Here is a 14,403-nt window from a genome sequence, read left to right on the forward strand (position 1 = left end):
ATTATATTAGTGGTTTCTGTCGATTATAAAAAAAAAGGAAAATAATGAAAAATATTTTCAACAGTCACAACAATATTCTGTGATTAATCGTGATAAGTCATAGGTTAAATTGTATTATAATAGTATTTTTGTGTTTAGTATTTTTAAGGATGAAGCAAAACAAATGGGATGGAAACTTGTATCATGTCCCATGACTTTTGTCACTGTAGTGACCTGTGAGAAATGTGTGTGAAATGTGATCACTCCAATAAACTCAGATAAGTCATGTCCCCATGCTCTGAGCATACTGGTCAATGTGAATGTGACCTCACTCTCTAACAAGATAACACCTCACAACTTACGCAGGTGTGGGCGTCTCCTAACCGTCGCCTGGCGTAACTCTTTCCCGTGCTTTCCCGTGAGTTTAGTTTGTATATTAATGGTTAGTCTGGTTTCTGTTGAGCAGATCATGTCCTGCAGTGCTGCTGGTGATCAGAACAGCCGTCCAAGTCCAACAGATTCTCTGAAGCTCCACTGAGGCTTTTCTACAGAGAACAGAGGGGCAGGAGCCAAGTCATACAGAGAGAGAGAGAGAGAGAGAGAGAGAGAGAGAGAATCCTCTCAGTCTGTATAATTCTCTCTCTACCCCTCTCTCTACCCCTTTTCCGCCTTGTATCTCTTAATTTGTTAATTCAGTGCACTCATCTGAATGTTTATGGCTTCTCCTGAGGGGTCCCGCTGCCCCACTGTGTGTGATATTGGCACGGCTGCTAAATTGGTGCTGCTGAGCGCAGTTTTCACTAAGTGCGTGTTTAAAGATTAATCTGGAATAACTGGTTAACTTGTGGCAGTTGTACGGGAACAGGCAGGAAAGCAGCTTTTTTTTTTTTACATAAAAAATGTGTTTCCCTCTATCTCTCACTCTGCTGCAGGCAGAAACCATTATACATGATTATACTGTTGCAAGAAAAAGTATGTGAACCCTTTGGGATGACTTGGATTTCTGCATACATTGTTCATTAAATGTTTCTGCGGGTTCTGTGTGTTCTCTCTGCAGTGCGGGAGAAGAAGCGTTTGGAAGAAAACGCCTATAATAATAATAATAATAATAATAATATTAACGCAGAATATTGCTAAAGCAATGTGCAACCATAATAAATTACAATGGGTAAGTTCTACCTACACTACGCATTTGTTAACAGTCAAAACTGCAACTTAAAAATATATAATAACATATACTTAAAAACTATTGGTCCTCCGCGCACTTGTTGCCGAGCTGCAACCAGCGTTGCATTTTCCACACCAATCAGAATCAGTAACAACTACTTTTAGAACACAGCTGCAGCACCAGAATGAAAGGTTTAAGGTATTCTTAAGTTTCTTATTTATTAACAAGCTTTTCAGCCCTATATCGTCACTGTCCAATGAAAAACAAGTATCTCCTAAACAGCAACTTTACAAGAGAGAGAAAAAAAATCTAAACTTTTAATGGAAGTCAATTAAAAAAGAGTTTATTTCAGGTCATTTTGAAGTGTTTATATTGATCTGTTCATCAAGACATTTTGGCACAGTGTGAGAGACAGTTTGTCTGTTCAAATTATGTAGTAAACTAAAAATCGATGAAAACAGAGATACTTGTTTTTGATTGGACAGCGACGATATGCTAAATAATAATAATAACTTTCATTGACAAAAAAAAAAAAGAAGAGGCACCCTGGACATCTACATACAGTTCAGCATACATATTAGGTCTCAGACCGATACAGTATATACAGTAAATGTAAAAGCATAGCTGTAACTTTACAACACTGCTACTGAGAGTGACTGTTGGTTAAATGCAACAAAGAATAGTGTGTTAGTGCACTAATACAGGATTATGCCATAATTCCTTTGAAGATGGTAACAGCTACAGCATAATAAAGTTATGCAAAGATCATTAACAGAATAAATCTATTTAACAAATAAAAAACAGAGAAACCATAGAAAGCCCACACAGACCCAGGTAGGGAATTGAACCCAAGACCCCAGTGCCCAATACTGTATTGTCATGTAACTGCTATATAGTTCCACTCTATTTTTATTTATTTTTTAATCTTCGAAACCTTTTATTAGACTAAAGACGGAAAGCAAAGGCGTACATTCTCCATCCGTCCTAATTAAAGAATGGAGATGCTACTCTACTATCTCTACTGTCTCTATTATTATATTATTATTTAATCACGAGAGCACATGGGCTTCCCAGGACCGGCATCGAAGAATTGAGGACCCTGAGTGGAGCCAAAGCCGAGCTTTTAACCATGCCTTGGAGCAGAGGATCATGGGAACGTAGTGTCAGGTGTTATTGAATGCTCTGCTCCATCCACGCTCCACCCCCCCTTTCACCCCCTTGAAGCAGAATGGATTCTGCCAAAATTATTACTGTCAAGGCCAATCCAATAATGATGCAGCTCTCTCTCTCTCTCTTTCTCTCTGCTGAGCTGAATGTTTCAGCAGCTCTCTCTCTCTCTTATTCTCTCTCTCTCTCTGATTTAAACCATGTGATCTGCATCCCTTACTACCTCTTGCCCACCAGTGTGTGTTGTGAAGCTGTGTTCAGATAACAGCACGGTAATGAAACAAGGGAGCTCCCAGGCAAAGACACACACACACACACACACACACACACACACACACACAGTGCTGCTGCTGTGGCAGGGGATAAGGAAATGCATGGTGCTCTGAGCTCTTGGATTGTGTGCAGAGAGGGGTGAGCGAGATAAAGAACGGGGGGAGGGTGTTGGGGGGGGGACTTCATACATTTTTATGACCACATGAGATAAGGTCAGTTGTGTGCCGTGGTTACTAGGCAACGCTGTGCCCCTGAATCAAATTGAGTTGTGAAAGCTGAGGAGTCAGAATCAAGAGCATTATTTGATCCTTTATTATTTATTTTTTTTTAACCCTTACTAACAAGCTAAACCAACTGTACCTGTACTGGTTATCAATAGGGGTAGAACTGTGGAACTGTGGTTTCCAGTTTACAGAAAGGACGGGTGACCTTAAAATATATATATAAAAAAAAGAGTTAAATACTCTATACAATTAGTGTATTACAAACAACTCTATGAGACCTAATACGTAGCCTTGGGGTACACCATTACCTTTTAGCAATAATGCGACCTTATGCGTCATTTCGAGGGGAGCTAGATGTTGCGTTCTGGTGTTGGTGACCCTGATTCACACAGAAAACAGGTTCAGGTGAGCCCGTTCTCCAGGTCTGACCCGTCGTTGCTACGCTATAGCGGGACATGGAGGAGAAAAAAAAATGCGACATGGAGGATGCAGCGGAACACCATGCAGCTCTTTTCTACCCCACCCCTTTAGATTACATTCACACCCACTCTCAACCATTCTCTCTCTCTCTCTTTCTCTCTTTACATTCTCCCTCTTTGTCTCTCTCTCCTCCTCCTTTTTTCTACACACCTCCACCTCTATCCCCTCTCTCTCTTTTCACAGCCCTCCCTCTTCTACTCTCATCCCTAGCCCCTCTGTGTCCTAGTTTAGCACTTCAAGGTTGGCTACAGATATATGCTACTCCATGCCTTCTGGCGAGCCAATGGAAGGCAGGCAGCGGTTGCAGTAGCAGGGTGGGGCCAGTAACAGCTAGTGGCTAGCTCTGGCTAGCAACCGAGGGGAGGGGAGTGAGAATGCGGCTTCCAGGGATGTGTGTGTGTGTGTGTGTGTGTGCTCTAGTGTGGCGGGTCACATCGGGGAAGAAGAGCCTGCAGAGGACAGAGCACTGAGGTGTTAAAGTGTATAAACACACACACACACACACACACATATTTGTGTATGTGTGCATATACAGCTCTGGAAAAAAAAGAAACCACTTCAATTTCTGAATGAACATTCTTGTTTTATTCTATAAACTGCAAACTGCAAACTCCCAAATTCCAAATAAAAATATTGTCATTTAGAGCATTTATTTGCAGAAAATGAGAAATGGCTGAAATAACAAAAAAGATGCAGAGCTTTCAGACCTCAAATAATGCAACAAAAACAAGTTCATATTCATAAAGTTTTAAGAGTTCAGAAATCAATATTTTCTGGAATAAACCTCGTGTTTTTATGCATCTTGGAATGTTCTCCTCCACCAGTCTTACACACTGCTTTTGGATAACTTCATGCCACTCCTGGTGCAAAAATTCAAGCAGTTCAGTTTGATTTGATGGCTTTAATGGATCATCCATCTTCCTATTGATTATATTCCAGAGGTTTTCAGTTTGCTAAAATCAAAGATACTCATCATTTTAAGTGGTCTTTTATTTTTTTTCCAGAGCTGTATATGTTTATACATACATTTATACATATATGAATATAATTTTTTTTTTATATCTTTCACTGTAGATCAGAATTTCCTAAGGGTTGCAAGTAGAGATGCACCACAAAAAAAAAACATTAAATAGCCTAAATGATATATATTTATTATTTGTCCAAAAAGATGTTTTGGTTTTTTACTAAATAATTTTTGTTACCAAATGTTTGGTGCATCCCTAGTTGCAACGGCCAAACATATAAATAAGAACCATCAATTAAAAACATTTCCTATTTTTTTAAACTATTTAAATATTACTAGCTGTAACTTAACTGTAACTTAGCACAACCACAAATTTAAGTTTTTTTATTTATTTTTTTATTTCTTGCACTGTAGATTAATACTAAAGTCATCCAAACTATGAAAAAAAATAAATGGAATTAGTAGCACCACTTGGCATTTTTCAGTCAGCTTTATGAGGTAGAGTCACCTGGAATTCAGGCTTCCAGTTACCAGCTGTGCTGAACTCGTCAAGAGTAAATTACTTGAGTTTTTTGTCTCTTAATGTGTTTGAGAGCATCAGTTGTAAAGTTGTGAGGAGGTAGAGTTGGTATACAGTGAATAGATCTATTTGAGTAATGTTCTAATCCCTATTATGGCAAGAACTACTCAACTAAATAAAGAAAAAAATACCGGCCCAGGAAAGGAAGAGCAAGAGTTACTTCTGGTGCACATGATAAGTTCATCAGAGTTACCAGCCTCAGAAACCACAAGTTAACAGCACCCCAGAAAAAAACATGCTTCACTGAGTATTTTGATTTGTTTAACACTTTTAAGTTACTTCATAATCTGGATGACTTTAATATTCATTTACAATGCAGGATAAAAAGACAAACATTGAAAAGGAAATTTTGTGTCTAAACTTTTGTAGTACAGATTATTTTTGACCAAAACTGAACACAATGAAACATTTAGCTCAAGGCAGAATATCAAATGCAGGTATTTTTGCAAGCATTACTTCATATGTCTTAATTTTCACCAGTGAATAAATTAAATATCCTAAATATTTTTTTTCCTGCTGCTGCTTAAAAATCCTCTGAAACTTAAAAATAACTTAAAATGTGAGATATTTATAAATTGTTTGGTCTTTTGACTTGTGTGGCCATACAGTGGAAGTGCTTTTTTGTTGAAACTTCCTGTAATCATTCAGAGCTAGTAGCTGAGTTATAGACCACAGCCATAATGATCTTTACTCGTTTTTTCGTTTTTGCATCCCATGTTCCTAGTTAACATTAATTAAATTAATTACAGTTAGAAACATATTGCTCAGGGGATGACTGGAGAACACCGACATCTGTAAAAGTTATGAGGTGTATCTTATGAATGAGGCGGAACACTGACCAGTGTGCTCATAGCAAGCCCTGATATTTGGTGCCAGATGTATGAGGCATTCTGTTTGTGAAGTGTGGGTGTTTTACATTCCTTGATCCACAGTGTCACATGTGCACATGTGAAGAATACATCATTAAAGGCATTAACACCCACAAGGGACAGTGCAGTGAATGGTTATGATCATGACCCTCACCACAGTAAACAACGATATATGTGTGGAGAACTACATTCCTGGAAAGAACACATTGCCAACTGTGAAGCATGGGGTTGGAAGTGTCATGTTTGGGATTGTGGACAGAAGAATGGGTTCCTTGTATAGCAGCAAATCCTGAATGCAATCAGAAAAGAGGAAGTCTAATATTGTTATTGCTATGTCTGAAAATAATTGCCCATGCAAACAGACAAGTTTGCATGGACAAGTGACCATAGCAGAAGAAATGTCTGTAATCAATTAAAGAAGCCACACAAGCATGAATTTGATGCTATTAATCTCCATATAAGCTGATATATATATATATATATATATATATATATATATATATATATATATATATATATATATATATATATATAAAATAAGACCTTTGAAATATAATCAGGAAGAAGATGGATGATCACAAGCTGAATCAAATCAAGCTGAACTGCTTGAATTTTTTCACCAGGAGCGGCATAAAGTTATCCAAAATCAGTGTGTAAGACTGATGGAGGAGAACATTTTAAGATGCATAAAACTGTGATTAAAAACCAGGGTTATTCAACTAAATATTGATTTCTGAACTCTTAAAATGAATAAATATGAACGTGTTTACTTTGCATTATTTGAGGTTTGAAAGCTCTGAATTGTTTTGTTATTTCAGACATTTCTCATTTTCTGCAAATAAATGCTCTAAATGACAATATTTTTATTTGAAATTTGGGAGAAATGTTGTCCGTAGTTTATAGAATAAAACAACAATGTTAATTTTACTCAAACATATACCTATAAATATCAAAATTTAGAGAAACTGATTCAGAAACTGAAGTGCCCTTCATTTTCTTCAGGGTTGTATATTTTGTGGAGTGTAGGTATTAAACTACAGAATGTAAATCTGATGTAATTATAAATTATTGCTTTTTAACATATTACACAAACTAAACATAGTTCATGGATAAGTAATTTAATGTATTTATGTATTATGTAATTACATTTTGAATAATTTTGCAAAATCAATATAAAATCTCTTTACTATCAAACATTAATTAAAGATAATTCCTTCTATGGTCATCTTCTCTGTCTCGATATCGAATGCTTTTGTAATGCAATCCCCGACTGCTGGTCACTACCTACTTGTCTTACAGTCAGTCTATGCCAAGTTGTTGTAGAGTGCTATATCGGGATTGACACATGCACCTCTTGTCTTCATCGCCTCTATTGTGTAGGGTAAAACAAAGGGATCGTATGGCCATGCTGTGGACTTTTCTATTCCTGTCTAATGGGCTGCACAATAAGAGGGGAACCTGATCCTCCATTGGGTGACTATAGGAGTCAGCTGGCTGACATTTTGGCCGTGATAGGTGAGCCCGTGTTTGGGTGTAATGGACACTCTGTCTGGACTGTGTTGTTAAAACAAAAGGACGTCCTTTGTGATCAGATTTATTACAAAAGTAGTTAACAAAATAATATGACCTAAACTTAAACTGAAAGCAAATGCCTCAAATGACTTGGATATGATGAAATGTATTTAATAGCTGTGACAGCTTAGTGATAATTATATTACTTATATGTACATAAATCAATATACTTATGCTAAGAAATTACATTAGTCATGTGATTTCTACCTGCTATCACCATGTATGCCAACTGTTGTGCAGCTGAAACACATTATATGCTTTAAATTCTCCATTTGAGGAAAAAAAAAACTTTCCAATGACAAGGCTGCTTTTGCATTCTTGGCCTAGCTACACTTTCATGCAGAGTGTTGTTGGCAGTCATATGAGATTTTTTTATCTCACCTTGACCTCCACAGTTCCCCTGAATTTCCGATTGTAATAACATATCAAACTACAGAAACTTCCTCTTCTTATGGGACTTTGATTTAGTTGACAGTTCTTAACCCTCCTGTCGTGTTCGGTCAAATCTGACCGATTTACAATTTAAAACACTCATAAATATTGTGTTTTACATCTGATTGCCTCAAGGCCTTATGATATCCTCCACACTATGCACTTGAACACATAAAAGTGATGATCACCCCTTTCATTGAATTTTGAGGGTTTTATTCAACCTTGTTACACCTGTGGTGTTCCCGGTCAAAAGTGACCGCCATAGGAAATGAATGGGTAACCAGAAATATATTCTTTCATCAGACAGAAAATATCCCCATACATACCACCCCAACTCAATCACACACTCACTCACTTACACACTCACTCACTCACTCACTCACACACTCATCTCATGTGGATGACATCAAGTTTAGCTTCCAACATTTTTACCAGAGATCATTGAGGGAATTATACTGGAGATGACAAACGGGGAAGCGTATGTTTGGGGACACCTGGAGAGAAATTGACCTGGTAGACCTCCAAGCCTACATAGGTTTGTTGATTTTAGCAGGAGTATATCTCTCAAACAATGAGGCTACAAAAAGGGAAAAACAGGGAAATATGGAATAAAGATCTGGGCAGCAAGTGATGCCAGGAGCAGCTATGCCTGGAATATGCAGGTATACATGGGAAAACCCATGTGAGCTCTGTGCCCCTAGAGACAATAAAATAAGAATGGGGTGCTGCAAATATGATGCCTATGTTTGCAAGGCCCACTCTGACCATGTGCATGAATTCACATGCACACACACACTCCTTCATAATGAGTTTTGTCTTTGGTTTTCAATGTATTATTCATAACGTTCATTTTGTAATACATTTTCAGTGCCTATTTGTATTTCACTGCAGTTATCTTATGTATAATTCTATAAATTCAGGTTAAACACTGCTTTGAGACATTGTTCACAGCTAAAGAAATGTTGTACAAAAATTTGGTGGTAAAAAATGGTTTCTGGGCTAATTTAAGAGCCGTTAAAACTGACTGGTCAAATTTGACCGGGAACACTAAAGTAAGGGGCAGGAGGTGAACACGACAGAAGGGTTAATTGAACTTGGTTATGAGACTCATGTCTGACATACTAATAATATGTGCAATCTTATAAAGAAATCTGACACTCAGGGTATCAAACTTATTGACAGACAGACAGACAGACAGACAGGAAACTCAGCCAAAGAAATATATAGATTGAGGGTTGTAGATATGTTTTTATTCCTCGATAAACACAATCTCATGCAAACTCAAACATGGTGGCAACCTTCATTATGTCTGATCTGGTTTTCAGGGTCTGAGCAAACTTTTAGAGAGGTATAAATAGATAGACAGACAGATGGACAGATCAGTAGACAAGCTGATGGATGGACATATGTTTGGACAGACAGATAAATAGACAAACAGGCAGGTAGATAGATGGATAGATAGACAGACAGACTTGCAGGTACATAGAATAACAGGCAGACACAAAAATAAAAAGATAGACATGTAGATAGACATAGATGTCAGATATATATATATATATATATATATATATATATATATATATATATATATATATATATATATATATATATAAATAGATAGAGAGAGGGAGATAGATAGGCAGGCAGCTAGACACGTGGGCAGACAGACAGTTAGATAGATTGACAAAAATAGACAGATAGATAAACAGACAGGTTGACAGAAAGATAGATAGATAGATAGATAGATAGATAGATAGATAGACAGACAGACAGGTATGTGAGTACTTATAAAGACAGATTGGCATACAGACAGACAGTTAGACAGATAGATAGACAGACCGACAGTTAAACAGATAGACAGACAGAGAGGTATGCAAACACTTATAAAAACAGATAGATAGATAGATAGATAGATAGATAGATAGATAGATAGATAGATAGAAAGATAGATAGATAGATAGATAGATAGATACTTATAAAGACAGATTGGCATACAGACAGAGAGGTCTCGGAAAACAGACCGGCAGACAGGTAGACAGACAGGTGTGTGAACGTTTCTAAAGACCGACAGACAGTTAATTGTCATTATGATGATGAGCTGGGAGAGCGCGTGGCCTGTAGTTGGGCTCCTTTAAGGCGGAGGAGTTGAGGAGGCTGCGGTGGAGGGAGTGAGGGAGGGAGGGGTGTGTGTGAGGTGTGAGTGTGAGAGTGTGTGTGTGTGTAAGAGTGTGTGTGTGTGCGCAGGGTTGACTCTGGCCGGCTGTGTGTGAGGGAGGCTGAGCGCTGAAGATGCGCTGGACGGCGAGAGGCGCTGCTGTAAACCCGCTCGCGCTGAACCGACCGCTCCTCCTCCGCCTCACTCCCGCCAACTCCGCGCGCTCTCCTCCTTCCTCCTCCTCCTCTTCTCCTCCTCCTCCTTCTCTTCCTCTTTCTCCTCTCCTCCTTCGCTTTTAGTTCTTCTTTAAACCCCTTTTTTCCTCTCCTTTCCCCGCCGCGCTCTTCCAGCTTCCATGACGCCTTCCCGCGCGCTCCTCTCCATCCCCCCTTTTTTACATTCCGTTTCGTTTCTTTTGCAGTTTTTAATTTTTGCCAAACAGTTTCATTTTGTTCGTTTTTCGCGTTTTTTTGCGTTTAGCGTGAAGGAGGAGTCGCGGTGTTGAGCGCGGTTTGAACTGGAACAATCATAAAAAAGAAAAAGAAAGAAAAAAACACACAACTGAAAAGAGAAGAAGAAAAAGAAAAAAAGCGCAAAAAACGTGAAAAAACGGAGGGAAAAACGCATCGAGGAGGATTGAGGAGCGCTGAGGAGGAGGAGGAGGTTTGAGGAGCGCTGCTCAGGGGATTGAACGGAGCGGGGCATGTGGATATTTGCATTTCTGTTTCTCCAGAGCATCCTGAATGGTCAGTACCTTGTTTTTTTTTTTTTGCTTTATTATATAAAACCGAATTTGAAGTAATGTGAACTCAATTGTGGTGTAAAATTTGAACTCAGAAACAAGTGTATTTGGTTTGAGGGTTGCAGATATGTTTTTTACTCATACTGGATTTCTGCAGCAGTTTAAACATTTAAACCCAGTATCCAGAGTCTATAGTCTCCAGAATGAATTTTCTGGTGTCTGGCTGGTGGTGTTGCCCGGTTCTCTCTCTCTCTCCTTCTCCTTCTCTCTCTCTTTCTCTCTCTCTGGTCATACTGGTACTGATGCTGCTGCTTGGTGGGACGGTCATGGGCGCGACCCTGTCCTCTCCCTCCTCCTCCTCACGTTTATACAGGGTGGGCTTTTTTCCCTTTTTTTTTATAATGAGCATCACTTCTTCTTCTTTGCATTTTGCATTAGTGTCCCTAATCAGAGCTTAGTTCAGCAGTGGACAGTGATTGGTGACTGATGATTGATGGGTTTCCAGTGTTCCAGTGCTGGAATTCAACCGTGGAACACTGCTGAACAAACCCCCCTGTTCCCTCTATAACACAACACCACATACACCCCCCTCCCACTCCAAACACAGCAACATTCACATTCACAATTTCATTTAACATTTAATCACCTCAAATTATTACCTCAATTTTTTTTCTACCTACCTCTAGATCCTACTACCTACCTCTAGATCCTATGGTTATGAAATGGTACAAATTTGTGCATTGGATTGGATATTAATACTGTAATGCATTTTAATGATTGTAAACATAGAAAGATTATTTAAACCGTAAAGAAAGCTTCAAAAAGGTGCTCCAATATTTTATATGATATTTTCCCAGTCAGCTGTTAGAAAGAAGGACCCCTATTTTTTATTGAGCACGACGAACGACCTTCGGAAAAAGGAGGAAAAAAGGGGGGGAAAGGAAAAAAAAAGGGGAAAGGAAAAGATTTGGGATAATCTAATGAATCTACTGGGAATATATTTGGCAATATGAGAATATATAAATCCTTATAGATGAAAACATTTAAAAGATTAATTACATTTTATAACTGACTTTTGCAGATTTATTTATTATAGATTATTGATAAAGATACTCTTCGTGGTTTGAAACATTCAGGCCATAAATCCATAAATAATACAGATCGTCATTATTTTTAAAATAATGATTAAAAAAAAAGAGAAAATTTAATTCAGGTTTTTAGGGTACGGTATAAGGGTTGACAAATGTGTAGCTGTAGATGTAGCAGTGTGTGTATGTGTATACGTGTATATGAGTGTGTGTGTATGTGTGTGAATTACAGAGTGTCCCTGCACTCACACCTAGGTATGAGTGTATAAACATGCAAAGATCATTCAAATCCAAACCCAGTATGATTAATTTCCTGGATTATTGATTTTTTATAGAATACATACTGATGGAAAAAGGCAATTAAAAATAAATTAAACACCAAAAATAACCCAAAATCTTTTCCACGACTGACACGACGGTCGGTCAGTTGGTGAAAACATCATGGTAGGGTGTGTACGCAGGAGAGAGAAATGGGAAATGGAGGGAGAAAAACCCACAATGAAGGGAGGCAGAGGGAGGAAAACAAAAACAATCTTGTGGAGAAACTGCAGACAGACAGATAGACACACATTATTGATGAGTGTTCTGATTATTCTTTTTTCTGATTGTTGTAGATAAATGGAGAGAGGGATTAAATTTAAAATTGCGTTTTGAAATTTGGCGAGCGATGCTGGATGTTGGAAAGTGATGCTGCTGAGGAGCTGATGTGGACATGATGGACGGATGAATGTCATTTATTTAGCCATTTTGTCATTTTTGGACAGTTGTGTGTTTTGGCTGTTCCTTTTTCAAATATGGCTGTTCCTTTTTCAAATATATATATACACATACTGCCCCAATCACCTTTAATCTATCTTATATATAGTATAAAATATGCATTCCATGAATAAATATAAGGAAAGCAGGAAATTACACATAATAAAATGTGATATAATGGAATATGTCACTCTCAGGATAATTTTTGACCAAACCCAATATATTTAATTTCCTGCTATCCCTTGATTCTGTTTATTTGTTTTTATTTTTTTCTTAATGAAATACATACTGTATTTTATATATAAGGTAAATTAAAGGTGATTGGGACAGTTTTAATTTATTTTTGGTGATTAATTATTGATTTTGCAGTTTTACAGCTAGGGCTCGGCCAGTATATGTATGTATATGTAGTTTTTTTCCCCTTTTATAATGACTTAACTCTCCTATTTGACCTTATGTCCCAATCACTCTTAATTCACCCTATATAAATATATATATATATATATATAAATGTGTTCTAATTGATCTGGTATGGACAGTTAGTTATGTGGATAGATATTCACACTATTAATTAAAGGATTTCTCCTTATTTAGCATTATTTCTGTATCTGCTGCTGAATTTCATAAAATCCCAATAAACCAATAAGAGCACATCATCACATTAATCAGATCAGATCAGGTTCAGCTTTGATCCTTCGTGCATTTGTATGCTGTGTATGTTGTTTTGGACGTTGTGGATGTTGTGTACATTGTGTACGTTGTGCTTTGCTCTCTTTTTCCAGCCCCTCTCTGCAAGCAGTGCATTACTGCAGCCCCCTCCCACAAAACACACAGACAGCTTTTTTACCTGCTTTTCTCCTTTTTTAATTACAATTTTTTTAAAGACTAAGACTAAATTCACTGTTAAAAATTGTGGAGCTTAGATACACATTTTAAAACTATTTAATTTGTGTGTTTTTTTTCTGAAGCCTGGTTATAATAATCAGTCTCACTCAGTGCTGTACGACGTCTTTTTATCCTCTGGAAGCTTTAAAATTTCTGGTCTAGAAAATTCTACATCTCTAGAAGCTTTAGACCATTTTCCTTGGCCAGTCTCTATGGAAACCTCCATTACGAATGCTGTGGCCGTGGCGTTTCATCAAATAAGGCCAGCGAGAGAATGACCCCGGAAGTGCAGTGTGAGGGTACAGCTTATATCACCACCACCGCCTGCCTAGTGATAGAGATAATACCCTCAAAACAGCTCAGCTCACTGTACTGAAGCTGCACTGCATTTACAGTAGCTACATTTATAATAATGTAATACTACAGTATTGCTAGAGGTGTAAGAAAAAAATTCTCTGTATATATTGAAGTATTGTGATATTATATTACAATTCCCAAATCACAGTATTGATTATTAATACTATTATACATGTAAAGATTGGTGTCATTTTGTGTTGTATTTAAGCTCTGCCCACTAGATTATAGTATAGTCTGTTTAGTCTGTCGTTAGTTTCCACGGTTCTGATAAAAAGGATAAAAAGTAAACTTACTTTTTCCTCTGATTTGGTAAATATGAGATGTTTCCTACTATTTGATTTAAACAAGTTCATTCTATATCTATTTGCTTACAGTATCACAGTATATTGTGATATATGAAATCGTAACCCTGTTTTTCCAGTGCACAGCGCTAAAAATTAAGGGTAATTTTCACAATACTGTGCCTTTTGCCGTCTTGTAACTTTTCAAAAAAAGTTTTGTCTCCTTATATCACTTTTATTAATTAATGTATTTATTTTCATGTCATACCCTTGTTCACCCTGTAGAGCAGCTTGCCATGATTTTACTGAAAATGTATTAACTGGTGGCAAATGTTTAAAGTTTATTCATGATAATCTTATTCTGTTTTCTAAATATTTGAAAGATTTAAATTTTCTTAAAAAAAAAAAAGAAATTAACTACTGTGATATTT

General features: G+C 37.3%; 1 protein-coding gene across 1 annotated transcript in view; it reads left to right on the forward strand.

Moving 5' to 3' along the window:
- Window positions 1-9,938: 9,938 nt before the first annotated feature.
- Window positions 9,939-14,403, forward strand: part of dscamb (Down syndrome cell adhesion molecule b) — a 135,292-nt gene continuing 130,827 nt past the window's right edge. Inside the window, exon 1 of the mRNA XM_022679006.2 lies at window positions 9,939-10,609. Within this exon, the coding sequence (XP_022534727.2) occupies window positions 10,567-10,609 (43 nt within the window). The 5' untranslated portion in view covers window positions 9,939-10,566. The remainder of the gene's footprint in view (window positions 10,610-14,403) is intronic.

This window comes from Astyanax mexicanus, chromosome 4 (genome assembly GCF_023375975.1).
Source record: "Astyanax mexicanus isolate ESR-SI-001 chromosome 4, AstMex3_surface, whole genome shotgun sequence".
Lineage (NCBI taxonomy): Eukaryota > Metazoa > Chordata > Actinopteri > Characiformes > Acestrorhamphidae > Astyanax > Astyanax mexicanus.